The sequence below is a fragment of the Bombina bombina genome, chromosome 8 (assembly GCF_027579735.1).
Source record: "Bombina bombina isolate aBomBom1 chromosome 8, aBomBom1.pri, whole genome shotgun sequence".
Lineage (NCBI taxonomy): Eukaryota > Metazoa > Chordata > Amphibia > Anura > Bombinatoridae > Bombina > Bombina bombina.
This window is the reverse complement of record NC_069506.1, coordinates 174,472,091-174,489,639: the sequence shown is the minus strand read 5'-3', so window position 1 is coordinate 174,489,639 and position 17,549 is coordinate 174,472,091. Positions and strand designations below refer to the sequence as shown.

At 40.6% G+C, this 17,549-nt stretch overlaps 1 protein-coding gene across 4 annotated transcripts in view; it reads left to right on the top strand.

Moving 5' to 3' along the window:
- Positions 1 to 17,549, top strand: part of LOC128638636 (CD82 antigen) — a 256,779-nt gene that overhangs the window by 178,899 nt on the left and 60,331 nt on the right. For all 4 annotated transcript variants that reach the window (XM_053690712.1, XM_053690714.1, XM_053690715.1 and 1 more), the window contains 2 exons: positions 2,938 to 3,012; positions 4,594 to 4,698. In XM_053690712.1, coding sequence (XP_053546687.1) covers positions 2,938 to 3,012; positions 4,594 to 4,698 — 180 coding nt within the window. The remainder of the gene's footprint in view (positions 1 to 2,937; positions 3,013 to 4,593; positions 4,699 to 17,549) is intronic.

The window sequence follows — 17,549 nt, the reverse complement described above, 5'->3', positions numbered from 1 at the left end:
TCTAAAGATGGGCTGGCTTGTTAGCTTTTTTTTAAATAAAGATAACAAGAGAATGAAGAAAAAATTATAATAGGAGTAAATTAGAAAGTTGCTTAAAATTGCATGCTCGATCTGAATCATGAAAGAAAAAAATTTGGATTCAGTATCCCTTTAATTTAAATATATAATCAGCCTTTCCATTTTAATGCACAGTACATTAGCAGCGCTACTTGAGTGCTGCAGGCAATTATGATTTTGGAACCTATTAAACCATCTTATCAGCTCTACAGATGATTGGGGGGGGGGGGGGTGACTGTTCTGCCAAATTGTCTTTTTGAAAGATTTGCCTGTGTTAAGTTGACTTCATTTTAAAGTAACAAAACATTTTCAACTTAGAAAAACATTCAAGCGCACCACCATAGAGGGAAAAATTATTTAATTCTGTATTAATCATTCAGTGAAAGCATCATTCAAATATTGTCTAAAAGCACATTAAAGAACAGAACAGGCAGAAGATGGGAAATGGGATCCTGCCCAGAAATAAGCAGAGTGAGTTTAATTAAAGTGATGGTAAATCCTAGCATTTGTGAAACGTTAGGATTTACCATTGAACAAATAAAGGGGACTTTCATTAATGAAGTATAAAATACTTCCTGCTGAATGCTCCTTTATTTTTTTGCAGCGTTCGCCGCACTGCTCTGCCATAAATTGCGGCGCCAAGCTAGATTTCCCGCACGGCTATTGGTTAAGAAGTGGAAACGTTACCTTTCAGCCAAATAGCGTTCTGCCGTGGGCTGCCGTAGCAGCTCTGAGCGGCAAACGCTGCAAACAAATAAAAAGGAGCTTTCAGCATGAAGTATTTTATACTGCATGAATGAAAGTCCCCTTTATTTGTTCCAATGGTAAATCCTAGCATTTCACAAACGCTAGGCTTTACCATCACTTTGTTATCCTAACCCATTTACTGTTGAATACTCTGAAAAGTATTTCTTAGCACTTCTAAATGTTTCTCTCTGCTAGACAACATACAGCTAAAAAGGAATACAACTATTAACAGAACATAACAATTAAAGGGACACTAAAGTCAAAATTAAACTTTCATGATTCTAATAGAGCAAGCAATTTTAAACATCTTTCCAATTTTCTTCTATTATCATATTTGCTTAGTTCTCTTGGTATCCTTTGTTGAAAAGCATACCTTGTTAGGTTTAGGAGCAGCAATGTCATGATGCTAATTACATGGAGTTGGCTGTTGATTTGTGGATGCATATATATGTCTCTTGTCACTGGCTTACACCATGTTTTCAGCTAGCTCTTAGTTGCTCCTTCAACAAAGGATACCAAGAAAATTAAAGGGATACTGAACCCATTTTTTTTTCTTTCATGGTTCAGATAGAGCAATTTTAAGCAATTTTTTAATTTACTCCTATTATCAATTTTTCTTTTGGTATCTTTATTTGAAAAATCAGGAATTTAAGCTTAGAAGAAGGCCCATTTTTGGTTTAGACCCTGGATAGCACTTGCTGATTGGTGGCTACATTTAGCCACCAATCAGCAAGTGCTACCCAGGTGCTGAACCAAAGTTGCTTTAAATAGCTCTATCTGAATCATGAAAGAAAAAAAATTGGGTTCAGTATCCCTTTAAGCAAATTTGGTAATAGAAGTAAATTGGAAAGTTGTTTCAAATTATATACTCTATCTGAATCATAAAAATTAAAAGTTTCCACCAATAACCCTGTTCTAAAGAGTTAAATAAATAAGAAATCTCATGTATTGTCAGAGAACCATAACGCCCACAGAAAGGTATATGTGTGTATCAGCCAATCAACAGCTGCAGCTGGACCCTCTGCAGCCACTGGCTGGCTGATCCACATGTATGCTTTCCTGGAAAGGGCACAGGAATGAGCTGGGTGCTCATTTATAACAAAAGTAAATTATTATTTTTTTATTTAAAGGGACATTCCAGTCCAAATTTAAATGCACATAGATTTATTACATCTTTAAATAGAAACATATTTGCAATACACATGTATTGGCAAAAATGCTTCTAGTAAAAGTTATCACTGTTTAAGTTTTAACATTTTTCTCTGCACATGCACGTAAAGCAAAGCTAGATATTGTCACTGCACCCACATTTTAAATAATGCAGCTGCTCACATCATCAGTGGGGCTTGTATCATGTCAGTAAATAACAAATTGAGTCATTACCAGATGGTACAAGCACCTTAGGCTCTCTGAGCAAGTGCTGTGTTTAAAATGCTGGTGCACGGTGCATACTTAAATACACTTTTAAAACAGCTATAGCTTTTATTAGAAGCGTTTTTCCTAATGAATGTATATTACAAAATGTATTCTGTTCAATACTGAAATGCACCCATGTGGTTTCCGATTTTGGCTGGAATATCCCTTTAAATTTATAGTCGGACTCCTTTTTCTTTCATGAACATTTCAGATGGAGCATGCAATTGTAAAAAGTTTCCATTTTTGATATTTGCGATAACTAGGTAGGTAGTGTGCACGTGTCTTTAGCACTACATGACAGGAAAAAGAAAGTGCTGCCACCTGGTGCTGTTGCAGATGTATAACATTCTTGCAAAACTGCTGCAATTATGTGGTGCAGACACATGAATGCCCATGAGCTTACTACCCTTATTTTCAACAAAGGATAACAAGAGAATAAATAAAATTTGATAAAATAAGTAAATGTGAAAAAAATTGCTTTATCTGAATCATGAAAGAATAAAAAGGTTCCATGTCCCTTTAAATGATACAAAAATAACTGCCCTGCGGTCTCTCTCTTGCCTCTTTTTTGTCACAGTTTCTTTTTTCTGTTGTTTCTTCTACATCTCTGTTTCTTTTTATTCTCTATATATTCTGTATATTTATTTTACATTTCTTGTCCCACTGAACGCTTGTGATTATTCCCCCCTCTGATGTGCTTTTTTATCCTCTCTGCAGTATTTTGCCTTCCTTCTCCTGCTGTTTGCAGCTCAGATCACCATTGGCGTCCTGGTCTACACCCAAAGAAATAATGTAAGTGACAAAACATAATAAAGCTCTGTGGTGTTGTTTTCTACTATATATATATTGTTCTATTCAGATACCTAATGCTCCATAACATGTACCTTAGTAAAGGACAATAATATAAACAAACTTACGCTTCTGGAAAAGTAGTAAAAATCCAATAGCAAAATATTTTTTCTGATATTTTTAAAATGTGCTGAGAAAGAGTCTATGTAGAATAACTGGAAACAGCAGTAGAGTGTGCAGTAAAGAGACCGTGTACTTTAAAATTGTTTTCCTCTAAACATGTTTACAATGACTTATTATACTAGCTGCAGAGTATTAATTGTATGGGGAAATGTTTGTTTATGTTTATTTTTCTATTTTAAATAGCAGTATTTTCCCTCATTAAAACAACAACCTATTTAAATGGTCCGAACCTGCATGGAGAGCAGACCTCCTTATTAGTTGCACACAAAGACTTCCTTATCTTACCTCTGTCTGATATATAAAGCCCAGTACAATGGAATTTTTTCAGCATAGGTAGCGGTTTCCACAGCTAAAAGCACCTATATCAAATGACAAAATAAAGCAAAATTAGCTATTTGTAAACAATGTATTACTACAGAAGTTAAAGTGGATCGTTGGGTACTAATTAAAGAGGGAAAAATGTTTACAGTACACAGTCTATTTAATTAGTAAAACAAAATAATAAGATGCATAATGCTAGAGTACCTTTAAAGGGAGAAACATAGGAGTAAACTACCACATACTATGTGGTCTTATGTCTTTGCCAACAGACATGTCTATGTCCTACTGTAGCTGTTAATTGGCTGATCTGACTGTATCCATTAGTGGGTTGTGCAGGAATATAAGTTCTGTTTAAGCCTTTAGCAGTGGCTCTGTTTAATAAACCTGCTTATTTTTTTAACTATTATTTCTCCTGCTTTAGTGATAACTTTTTTACATCCGTCACACTTTAGTCCCTTGCAGTTCTGCAGTATGTGTTTCTCATAAGCATCTATCACTTGGTCACATATAAGTGTTACCGTGGCCGGACTTTTAGCCGACGGACACTTGGCCGACGGACATTTGGCCGACGGACATTTGGCCGAAACACAAGTGGCTGTCAGATAACAGTCCGGCCACGAGATAGATAGATTTGATAGATAGATACATAGATTAGATAGATAGATCAATAGATGCAATAGATACATTTGATAGATACGATAGATAGATTGATTTGCTAGATAAATAGATAGATTTGCTAGATAGATAATTTCCCAGACAGAGAATTACAAAACGTGCGGCCTGCGACCCATGGTAAGGTTCCCAGAGGCAGTTGCGGCGCCCGAGGCTCTGATTAGAACAGAGCACTCTGGAATGTATCTGCCCTCTGCCGAAATCGGAAGATTCTTTAGCTTTCTGTCTGTCAGTCAAATGTCCGTCGGCCAAATGTCCGTCTGCCAAATGTCCTTCTGCCAAATGTCTTTCTGCATTTTGTCAGAGCACCACGTGTTACATGTAAGCCATACTCTTATGAAGGGAGATGATGAATAAAGCGTGCATCCGACATACTGCATCCGATACTAATGTATTCTTCTCTTCTAGATAAAAACCTCTGCTGGAAAATACGTTGAAGACCTTATTAAGAGTTATGGTTTATATTCAAACCAAACAGATATAGAGGAGAGTTGGGACTTTGCTCAAGAAAAGGTATTTACAAATACATGCTACTATCTCATAGAAGTCTTTAGTGGGGTAGGTTTGGTCCTGTGGAGCTTCAGATTTATGTCTGAGAGACTGTGAATATATATATATAAAATATAAAAATATATATGGATCTGATGTTTGCTTTGATAAATTACAGAAAGAGTATTTATACTCTGCCACCCAAATACTGTCTCCCTCAAGCAACTCAGAAATAAATGTACCTCACAGTATTAATATCATAGAACAACCTTTATAAGTTGTGTATATTTTGGGCTCCCTAACACATGTGAATTACAGTTGTATTACAATCGATTACTCTATATCTGTATAGCTCTTATTCACATTTCTGTTATCTCACAACCTGGACATTTGTGGAAAACTATTAAATTCTGTACGAAATATCAACTTCTAAAGGTCTCTTATTGTATTGTTTTCAAGCAAAACTTTTTTTAGTTATAAATCCAATGCACATTTGCCTAAAATGCGATGTGACTTAACCCCTTAATGACCAGATCATTTTTTAATTTTCTTACCCTTAAGGACAAGGGCTATTTTTACATTGCTGCAGTGATTGTGTTTAGCTGTAAGTTTCCTCTTTCTGATTTACTGTACCCACACATATTATATACAGTTTTTCTCGCCATTAAATGGACTTTATAAAGATACAATTATTTTCATCATATCTTATAATTTACTTTTTTATTTATTTTTTTAGAAAATATGAGGAAAAAATGGAAAAAAACACACTTTTTCTAACTTTGACCCCCAAAATCTGTTACACATCTACAACCACCAAAAAACACCCAGTTTAGTTTCTAAATTTTGTCCTGAGTTTAGAAATACCCAATGTTTACATGTTCTTTGCTTTTTTTGCAAGTTATAGGGCAATAAGTACAAGTAGCACTTTGCTATTTCCAAACCACTTTTTTTCACAATTAGCGATAGTTACATTGGAACACTGATATCTGTCATGAATCCCTGAATATCCCTTGACATATATTTTGTTTTAGAAGGCAACCCAAAGTATTGATCTAGGCCCATTTTGGTATATTTCATGCCACCATTTCACCGCCAAATGCAATCAAATAAAAAAAATTGTTCACTTTTTCACAAATCTTGTCACAAACTTTAGGTTTTTCACTGAAATTATTTACAAACAGCTTGTGCAATTATGGCACAAATGGTTGTAAATGCTTCTCTGGGATCCCCTTTGTTCAGAAATAGCAGACTTATATGACTTTGGGGTTGCTTTTTGGTAATTAGAAGGCCACTAAATGCCGCTGTGCACCACACGTGTATTATGCCCAGCAGTGAAGGGGTTAATTAGGGAGCTTTTCGGGAGCTTAAAGGGTTAATTTAAGCTTTAGTGTAGTAGACAACCCCAAGTATTGATCTAGGCCCATTTTGGTATATTTCATGCCACCATTTCACAGCCAAATGCGATCAATAAAAAAAAACTTTAAATTTTTCACAATTTTAGGATTCTCACTGAAATTATTTACAAACAGCTTTTGCAATTATGGCACCAATGGTTGTAAATGCTTCTCTGGGATCCCCTTTGTTCAGAAATAGCAGACTTATATGGCTTTCGGGTTGCTTTTTGGTAATTAGAAGGCCGCTAAATGCCACTGCACACCACATGTGTATTATGCCCAGCAGTGAATGGGGTTAATTAGGGAGCTTGTAGGGAGCTTGAAGGGTTAATTTAAGCTTTAGGGCTAGATTTATCAAAGGCTGGGCGAACTCTGTATGTGCTTCGCCTGTAACTGCGCCCCAGCTCGCCTCCGGAGAAGCTCACATGTGCGCCTGAATTTATAAAAAAATAGACGTAACTTGGCGCAGGCGAGCTGGGGCGTAATAATGATAAATTTTGCCTGTCGGGAAAAGCATTTACTCCCTATTTATCACAGTACATCCCTATAAATATTTACGCCGCCATGTTTTGATTATTAAAAAAGTGTTTTTTAGGTAACTATTTAGCTTATATTTATATTATATAATGTTTCTGTGCTGTTTTTGCCATATGTTGATAATTTAAGATCACAAAAATAAATATATCGATATATATATACATATATATATATATATAAAACTGTTGGTACCCATATGCGCCTGTGGAAGCGCAAATTTCTTGCAATAACAGTCTCTTTTTGTCGCTGAGCCTTTGAAAAATTAGTTAAAAGAAGAAAGTACGGGGGGCGGAGTAAGCCCTGCTGCATCTGAGCGGTCGCACTCTACATGAGCTCCGGCTATATTTCATAGACTTCTACTTCTCTGACCGCTCAGGGCAGGTAATTACATACTACACGAGAGCAGTTCATGAGGCAGAACACCTAAGTCAGCTAAGAAGATACAGGAGATAGGTGCAGTGCCATATTTAACGTCCTTTATTGACAGAGGACTGCACAGTGAATATACTGCAGACGCCATTTTGTGGCGTGGGCCATGCTGGAATACCCCCTCTGAAAACAACCGGTAATATCTGGGACTCTGTAACCCCAGCACGATGGATAGAAACCCTACACACACAGTAATTGCTGATCGGCTGGCAGCCTTTGAGCGGCAGATAGACAGATGTTTTGAAAATCTATTGCTCTCCTTACACCCGGAGAACACCAGTGCTACTATCGCATCAGAGACATTGGAGACTGGGATGCACATCCAGATCGGTGCGTCAGACCCTCAGGACCCTATTCCGTCAGATTGCGCCACCGCTTCTATTAAGCTAGAGACTGACCAGGGATCTTTGCTAAGCAAGACACCACCGCTTATGCCGACGCAATTTACCACGGTGCGGCAGCTGACACCCGGGCCTCCGGGGGAGAGGCCTCACAGTGATATCCGGTATTCGACACAGTCCAGACAACGACAGCTGCGCAAGCCCTGGTATATACCAGACGCCATTATACTCATTAGACTCACCGTCTATTGCAAACCCTCCTCTAAAGTGTGGTGGAAGAAGGAAGGCAGGAAGTACGGCACATACTTGAACAGGCTGCAGTGTCTATACGATCCCAACCAACAGCTCCAGAAAGCTTTCCCGGGCTGCGACAGAGATGCCACCAGTCAGCTACTTTCAATACCCGCTGTGTTCATGGCCCTCAGACTTGGGATAGGGTAGATAAGACAGCTCCTTCCTCATATACTCCTTCATGGCCAGTTTAACACATACTATGAAGAGGAGACTTACTCTGTAAGACTGTTTGACTATATTCCCCACCGGTTTGGACTGTTGAACTATTATGACATACAGAGCTGAATCTATTCCAATGTTTATTTAAAGAGAGTTGTATTGTGGCACCTAGGTATATTTATAGCTTTATCTTCACTCAGTATTATTATAATGTTACGTTGCTTATCATACTCATATTCATTATTTCTTATGCTCCCCAATTGAGGGTCACACCACAAAGGATTTTCTTCCTATCATAAATAGTATGTTTACACCCCTACTATACATTATAGATATAAACTACTGCTGTTCATGCTGTCCTTGATGTAAAAGATACACGCTTCTCAGATATGATTTTCACATACTCTTCTCAGAAAAAGGAGTGCAATAGATATAGTACATGTTGGAGCACTGTGAAAACTAAGGCATCACTCACTTTGGTACATATAAGAAGCACCTCTTTCCTCTTCACAGCTACTTCAGCCCTAACCCCTAGACATAACTAATAGCGCTACTATGACTATCAAGTGCACCAAAACTCCTCTATCTATCCATCCTCACATAACTCTCCTACTAATTGGTATCTCCCCAAACCACTACCTCCCTGACACCCCCTTAGCCCTAGATAACACATGCCTCCAACAAGAGCCCATCTCCCCCCTCCAATTCCTTTTCTTTCTTTTTTTCCTTTTCTCACCTCCCCCCCCCCCCCCCTTCTTTTCATCTCTTTTAAGCAACTTTATTCAGCTGACCACCCCTATCTTGCTATCCCAAATACTTGGCCCAAAAGTGGCCTCTTCAAAAGCCAATTTCCTCTACCATTGCCCATAAGCTCTTTGGGGTTCAAAAGTAACTCCTCCTTTTCATAGAGGAACACACTACAGAAAATAACATAAAATGGAGGTTTATGGTAGATGCCCACAAAGATTTACTGTAATCTATTTGTATTATTCAATGGGTTTTTTTTTTTATGTTAATCACTCAGTTATTCATATTGCATGGCATTTTATTTACATTGTATTCTCTACAACCTCAATAAAAAATATTAAACAAAAAAAAAAAAAAAGAAGAAGAAAGTACTGCATCACAAGATGTAAAAGCATGTATTATAACGGTGTTCGCCTCAGTCTGTATGGCGAAATATATAACACGCAATTGAAGCCGAAATTTCAGTTCCCTATTGGCGCAAAGCAATGATGAATTCCTAACAAGTCATATTTCTATGACTGCATCTAAAATTACGTCTGTAAGCAATGTGTATTAGCACTGTCGGGAGCACGCCTGTGCGCCTAGGCGAAGGCGAACAGATTTCTTTCACATTTGCGCAATTAAAGGCGCACAGTAGTTTACTGAATATGGGGATCAGTGCGTATGCGTTATTTTGAGCGTGATTATAGGAGAATGACTTTGATAAATCTAGCCCTTAGTGTAGTAGACAACCCCAAGTATTGATCTAGGCCCATTTTGGTATATTTCATGCCACCATTTCACCACCAAATGCGATCAAATTAAAAAAAACGTTTTCACAATTGTAGGTTTCTCACTGAAATTATTTACAAACAGCTTGTGCAATTATGGCACAAATGGTTGTAAATGCTTTTCTGGGATCCCCTTTGTTCAGAAATAACAGACATATATATATGGCTTTGACGTCGCTTTTTGGCAATTAGAAGGCAGCTAAATGCCGCTGCGCACCACACTTGTATTATGCCTAGCAGTGAAGGGGTTAATTATGGAGCTTGTAGGGAGCTTGCAGGGTTAATTTTAGCTTTAGTGTAGAGATCAGCCTCCCACCTGACACATCCCACCCCCTGATCCCTCCCAAACAGCTCTCTTCCCTCCCCCACCCCAGAATTGTCCCCGCCATCTTAAGTACTGGCAGAAAGTCTGCCAGTACTAAAATAAGTTTTCTCTTGTTAAGTGTATCCAGTCCATGGATCATCCATTACTAGTGCGATATTCTCCTTCCCAACAGGAAGTTGCAAGAGGATCACCCACAGCAGAGCTGCTATATAGCTCCTCCCCTCACTGCCATATCCAGTCATTCTCTTGCAACTCTCAACTAAGATGGAGGTCGTAAGAGGACTGTGGTGTTTTATACTTAGTTTATTTCTTCAATCAAAAGTTTGTTATTTTTAAATGGTACCAGAGTGTACTGTTTATCTCAGGCAGTATTTAGAAGAAGAATCTGCCTGCGTTTTCTATGATCTTAGCAGAAGTAACTAAGATCCTTTGCTGTTCTCACATATTCTGAGGAGTGAGGTAACTTCAGAGGGGGAATAGCGTGCAGGTTTTCCTGTAATAAGGTATGTGCAGTTAAAATATTTTTCTAGGGATGGAATTTGCTAGAAAATGCTGCTGATACCGAAGTAATGTAAGTAAAGCCTTAAATGCAGTGATAGCGACTGGTATCAGGCTTATTAATAGAGATACATACTCTTATAAAAGTGTATTTTAAAACGTTTGCTGGCATGTTTAATCGTTTTTTACATATGTTTGGTGATAAAACTTATTGGGGCCTAGTTTTTTCCACATGGCTGGCTTGAATTTTGCCTAGAAACAGTTCCCTGAGGCTTCCCACTGTTGTAATATGAGTGGGAGGGGCCTATTTTAGCGTTTTTTTGCACAGCAAAAATTACAGACACAGACATCCAGCTTCTTCCTGCATGATCCAGGACTTCTCTGAAGGGCTCAAAAGGCTTCAAAAGTCGTATTGAGGGAGGTAAAAAGCCACAGTAGAGCTGTGGCAGTTGTTGTGACTGTTTAAAAAACGTTTTTGTCATTTGTTATTCCGTTTTTGGTATTAAGGGGTTAATCATCCATTTGCAAGTGGGTACAATGCTCTGCTAACTTATTACATACACTGTAAAAATTTCGTTAGTGTAACTGCATTTTTTCACTGTTATTTCAAAATTTGGGAAAATTTGTGTTTCTTAAAGGCGCAGTAACGTTTTTTATATTGCTTGTAAACTTGTTTTAAAGTGTTTTCCAAGCTTGCTAGTCTCATTGCTAGTCTGTTTAAACATGTCTGACACAGAGGAACCTACTTGTTCATTATGTTTAAAAGCCATGGTGGAGCCCCATAGGAGAATGTGTACTAAATGTATTGATTTCACCTTAAACAGTAAAGATCAGTCTTTATCTATAAAAGAATTATCACCAGAGGGTTCTGTCGAAGGGGAAGTTATGCCGAATAACTCTCCCCACGTGTCAGACCCTTCGCCTCCCGCTCAGGGGACGCACGCTAATATGGCGCCAATTACATCAGGGACGCCCATAGCGATTACCTTGCAGGACATGGCTGCAATCATGAATAATACCCTGTCAGAGGTATTATCTAGATTGCCTGAATTAAGAGGCAAGCGCGATAGCTCGGGGGTTAGGAGAGATACAGAGCACGCAAATGCTGTTAGAGCCATGTCTGATACTGCGTCACAGTATGCAGAACATGAGGACGGAGAGCTTCAGTCTGTGGGTGACATCTCTGACTCGGGGAAACCTGATTCAGAGATTTCTAATTTCAAATTTAAGCTTGAGAACCTCCGTGTATTGCTTGGGGAGGTATTAGCTGCTCTGAATGACTGTAACACAGTTGCAATTCCAGAGAAATTGTGTAGGCTGGATAGATACTATGCGGTGCCGGTGTGTACTGACATTTTTCCTATACCTAAAAGGCTTACAGAAATTATTAGCAAGGAGTGGGATGGACCCGGTGTGCCCTTTTCCCCACCTCCTATATTTAGAAAAATTTTTCCAATAGACGCCGCTACACGGGACTTATGGCAGACGGTCCCTAAGGTGGAGGGAGCAGTTTCTACTTTAGCAAAGCGTACTACTATCCTGGTTGAGGACAGTTGTGCTTTTTCAGATCCAATGGATAAAAAATTGGGGGGTTACCTTAAGAAAATGTTTATTCAACAAGGTTTTATTTTACAGCCCCTTGCATGCATTGCGCCTGTCACTGCTGCGGCGGCATTCTGGTTTGAGGCCCTGGAAGAGGCCATCCAGACAGCTCCATTGCATGAAATTATTGACAAGCTTAGAACGCTTAAGCTAGCTAACTCATTTGTTTCTGATGCCATTGTTCATTTGACTAAACTAACGGCTAAGAATTACGGATTCGCCATCCAGGCGCGTAGGGCGCTATGGCTTAAATCCTGGTCAGCTGACGTGACTTCAAAGTCTAAATTACTCAACATTCCTTTCAAGGGGCAGACCTTATTCGGGCCTGGCTTGAAGGAATTTATTGCTGACATTACTGGAGGCAAGGTTCATACCCTTCCTCAGGACAGGGCCAAATCAAAGGCCAAACAGTCTAATTTTCGTGCTTTTCGAAATTTCAAGGCAGGAGCAGCATCAACTTCCTCCGCTTCAAAACAAGAGGGAACTGTTGCTCATTCCAGACAGGCCTGGAAACCTAACCAGTCCTGGAACAAGGGCAAGCAGGCCAGAAAGCCTGCTGCTGCCCCCAAGACAGCATGAAGGAACGGCCCCCTATCCGGAAACGGATCTAGTGGGGGGCAGACTTTCTCTCTTCGCCCAGGCGTGGGCAAGAGATGTTCAGGATCCCTGGGCGTTGGAGATCATATCTCAGGGATATCTTCTGGACTTCAAAGCTTCTCCTCCACAAGGGAGATTTCATCTTTCAAGGTTATCAGCAAACCAGATAAAGAAAGAGGCATTCCTAAGCTGTGTGCAAGACCTCCTAGTAATGGGAGTGATCCATCCAGTTCCGCGGACGGAACAAGGACAGGGATTTTATTCAAATCTGTTTGTGGTTCCCAAGAAAGAGGGAACCTTCAGACCAATCTTGGATCTAAAGATCTTAAACAAATTCCTCAGAGTTCCATCATTCAAAATGGAAACTATTCGGACCATCCTACCCATGATCCAAGAGGGTCAGTACATGACCACAGTGGACTTAAAGGATGCCTACCTTCACATACCGATTCACAAAGATCATCATCGGTTCCTAAGGTTTGCCTTTCTAGACAGGCATTACCAATTTGTAGCTCTTCCCTTCGGGTTGGCCACTGCCCCGAGAATTTTTACAAAGGTTCTGGGCTCACTTCTGGCGGTTCTAAGACCGCGAGGCATAGCGGTGGCTCCGTATCTAGACGACATCCTGATACAGGCGTCAAGCTTTCAAATTGCCAAGTCTCATACAGAGATAGTTCTGGCATTTCTGAGGTCACATGGGTGGAAAGTGAACGTGGAAAAGAGTTCTCTATCACCACTCACAAGAGTCTCCTTCCTAGGGACTCTTATAGATTCTGTAGAGATGAAAATTTACCTGACGGAGTCCAGGTTATCAAAACTTCTAAATGCTTGCCGTGTCCTTCATTCCATTCCACGCCCGTCAGTGGCTCAGTGCATGGAAGTAATCGGCTTAATGGTAGCGGCAATGGACATAGTGCCATTTGCGCGCCTGCATCTCAGACCGTTGCAATTATGCATGCTAAGTCAGTGGAATGGGGATTACTCAGATTTGTCCCCTCTACTAAATCTGGATCAAGAGACCAGAGATTCTCTTCTCTGGTGGCTTTCTCGGGTCCATCTGTCCAAGGGTATGACCTTTCGCAGGCCAGATTGGACGATTGTAACAACAGATGCCAGCCTTCTAGGTTGGGGCGCAGTCTGGAACTCCCTGAAGGCTCAGGGATCGTGGACTCAGGAGGAGAAACTCCTCCCAATAAATATTCTGAAGTTAAGAGCAATATTCAATGCTCTTCTAGCTTGGCCTCAGTTAGCAAAACTGAGGTTCATCAGATTTCAGTCGGACAACATCACGACTGTGGCTTACATCAACCATCAAGGGGGAACCAGGAGTTCCCTAGCGATGTTAGAAGTCTCAAAGATAATTTGCTGGGCAGAGTCTCACTCTTGCCACCTGTCAGCGATCCACATCCCAGGCGTAGAGAACTGGGAGGCGGATTTCTCCAACATTGGTGTGTCCGGTCCACGGCGTCATCCTTACTTGTGGGAATATCTCTTCCCCAACAGGAAATGGCAAAGAGTCCCAGCAAAGCTGGCCATATAGTCCCTCCTAGGCTCCGCCCACCCAGTCATTCTCTTTGCCGTTGCACAGGCAACATCTCCACGGAGATGGTTAAGAGTATGTGGTGTTTAGTTGTAGTTTTTTTATTCTACTATCAAGAGTTTGTTATTTTAAAATAGTGCTGGTATGTACTATTTACTCTGAAACAGAAAAAGATGAAGAATTCTGTTTGTGAGAGGAAGATGAATTTAGCAGACAGTAACTAAAATCGTTTGCTGTTTCCACATAGGACTGTTGAGATGAAGTAACTTCTGTTGGGGGAAACAGTTAGCAGACTTTTCTGCTTAAGGTATGACTAGCCATATTTCTAACAAGACTGTGTAATGCTGGAAGGCTGTCATTTCCCCTCATGGGGACCGGTAAGCCATTTTCTTAGTCTCAAACAGAATAAAGGGCTTAATATGGGCTATAAAACTGGTAGACACTTTTATGGGCAAAATCGATTGCTTTATTTGGGCATTTTATACATGTTTATGCTGGTAATTCACACTTATAAACTTGGGGAACGTTTTCTAACGTCAGGCACTGTGTTAGACACCTTTTCCAGTCAGGAAGGGCCTTCCCAGTTGTAGACTGAGCCTCATTTTCACGCCATTACTGCGCAGTTACTTTTGAGAGCAAGACATGCAGATGCATGTGTGAGGATCTGAAAGTGGTTGGAAAAGTTCCTAGAAGGCTTCATTTGGTATCGTATTCCCCTCTGGGTTTGGTAGGGTCGCAGCAAAGGCTGTAGCTGGGACTGTAGAGGGGTTAAAACTGTAACCGGCTCCGGTTTCGTTATTTTAAGGGTTAAAGCTCTGAAAATTGGTGTGCAATACTTTGAATGCTTTAAGACACTGTGGTGAAAATTTGGTAAATTTTGAACAATTCCTTCATATTTTTTCACTTATTCAGTAATAAAGTGTGCTCTGTTTAAAATGTAAAGAGACAGTAACGGTTTTGATTTAAAACGGTTTTTGTGCTTTATTGACAAGTATAAGCCTGTTTAACATGTCTGTACCTTCAGATAAGCTATGTTCTATATGTATGAAAGCCAATGTGTCTCCCCCTTCAAAATTGTGTGATAATTGTGCCATAGCGTCCAAACAAAGTAAGGACAGTACTGCCACAGATAATGAAGTTGCCCAAGATGATTTATCAGATGAAGGGAGTAGACATGGTTCTACATCATCTCCTTCTGTGTCTATACCAGTTTTGCCCACGCAGGAGGCCCCTAGTACTTCTAGCGAGCCAATGCTTATTACTATGCAACAATTGACGGCAGTAATGGATAACTCCATAGCAAATATTTTATCCAAAATGCCTACATATCAGAGAAAGCGCGATTGCTCTGTTTTAAACACTGAAGAGCAAGAGGGCGCTGATGATAATTGCTCTGTCATACCCTCACACCAATCTGAAGGGGCAATGAGGGAGGTTTTGTCAGATGGGGAAATTTCAGATTCAGGAAAAATTTCTCAACAGGCTGAACCTGATGTTGTGACATTTAAAATTAAATTAGAGCATCTCCGCGCACTGCTTAAGGAGGTGTTATCTACTCTGGATGATTGTGACAACCTGGTCATTCCAGAAAAATTATGCAAGATGGACAAGTTCCTAGAGGTTCCGGTGCACCCCGACGCTTTTCCTATACCCAAGCGGGTGGCGGACATAGTGAAAAAGGAGTGGGAGAAGCCCGGCATCCCTTTTGTCCCCCCTCCTATATTTAAGAAATTATTTCCTATGGTCGACCCCAGAAAGGACTTATGGCAGACAGTCCCTAAGGTCGAGGGGGCAGTTTCTACTCTAAACAAGCGCACTACTATTCCTATCGAGGATAATTGTGCTTTCAAAGATCCTATGGATAAAAAATTGGAGGGTTTGCTTAAAAAGATTTTTGTACAGCAAGGTTACCTTCTGCAACCCATTTCGTGCATTGTTCCTGTCACTACAGCAGCGTGGTTCTGGTTCGAGGAACTAGAAAAGTCGCTCAGTAGAGAGACTCCATATGAGGAGGTTATGGACAGAGTTCACGCACTTAAGTTGGCTAATTCTTTTATTTTAGATGCCGCTTTGCAATTAGCTAGAATAGCGGCGAAAAATTCAGGGTTTGCAATTGTGGCGCGCAGAGCGCTTTGGCTAAAGGCTTGGTCAGCGGATGTATCATCCAAGACAAAATTGCTTAATATCCCCTTCAAGGGTAAAACTCTCTTTGGGCCAGAATTGAAAGAGATTATCTCAGACATCACTGGGGGAAAGGGCCACGCCCTCCCACAAGATAGGCCTTTCAAAGCCAAGAATAAGTCTAATTTTCGTTCCTTTCGTAATTTCGTAATGCCTCTAATTCTGCATCCTCTAAGCAAGAGGGTAATGCTTCACAGACCAAACCAGCCTGGAAACCGATGCAAGGCTGGAACAAGGGTAAGCAGGCCAAGAAACCTGCTGCTGCTAACAAAACAGCATGAAGGAGTAGCCCCCGATCCGGGACAGGATCTAGTGGGGGCAGACTCTCTCTCTTTGCTCAGGCTTGGGCAAGAGATGTTCAGGATCCCTGGACGCTAGAAATAGTTTCTCAGGGTTATCTTCTGGAATTCAAGGAACTACCCCCAAGGGGAAGGTTTCACATATCTCATTTATCCTCAAACCAAATAAAGAGACAGGCATTCTTACATTGTGTAGAAGACCTGTTAAAGATGGGAGTGATACACCCAGTTCCAATGGCGGAACAAGGAATGGGATTTTACTCAAATCTGTTCGTAGTTCCCAAAAAAGAGGGAACCTTCAGACCAATTCTGGATTTAAAAATCCTAAACAAATTTCTCAGAGTACCATCGTTCAAAATGGAAACCATTCGAATGATTCTACCTACAATCCAGGAAGGTCAATTTATGACTACCGTGGATCTAAAGGATGCGTACCTACATATTCCTATCCACAAAGAACATCATCAGTTCCTAAGGTTCGCCTTTCTGGACAAACATTACCAGTTTGTGGCCCTCCCATTCGGGTTAGCCACTGCTCCAAGGATTTTCACAAAGGTACTCGGGTCCCTTCTAGCGGTTCTAAGACCGAGGGGCATTGCAGTAGTACTATACTTGGACGACATTCTAATACAAGCGTCGTCCCTTTCAAAGGCAAAGGCTCATACAGACATCGTTCTGGCCTTTCTCAGATCTCACGGATGGAAGGTGAACATAGAAAAAAGTTCTCTGTCTCCGTCGACAAGAGTTCCCTTCTTGGGAACAATAATAGATTCTTTAGAAATGAGGATTTTTCTGACAGATGTCAGAAAGTCAAAACTTCTAAGCGCTTGTCAAGTTCTTCATTCAGTTCCACGTCCTTCCATAGCTCAGTGCATGGAAGTAGTAGGGTTGATGGTTGCAGCAATGGACATAGTTCCTTTTGCGCGAATTCATCTAAGACCATTACAACTGTGCATGCTAAAACAGTGGAATGGGGACTATACAGACTTGTCTCCAGTGATTCAAATAGATCAGAAGACCAGAGATTCACTCCGTTGGTGGCTAACCCTGGACCACCTATCCCAGGGAATGAGCTTTCGCAGACCAGAGTGGTTCATCGTCACGACCGACGCCAGTCTAGTGGGCTGGGGCGCGGTCTGGGAATCCCTGAAAGCTCAGGGAC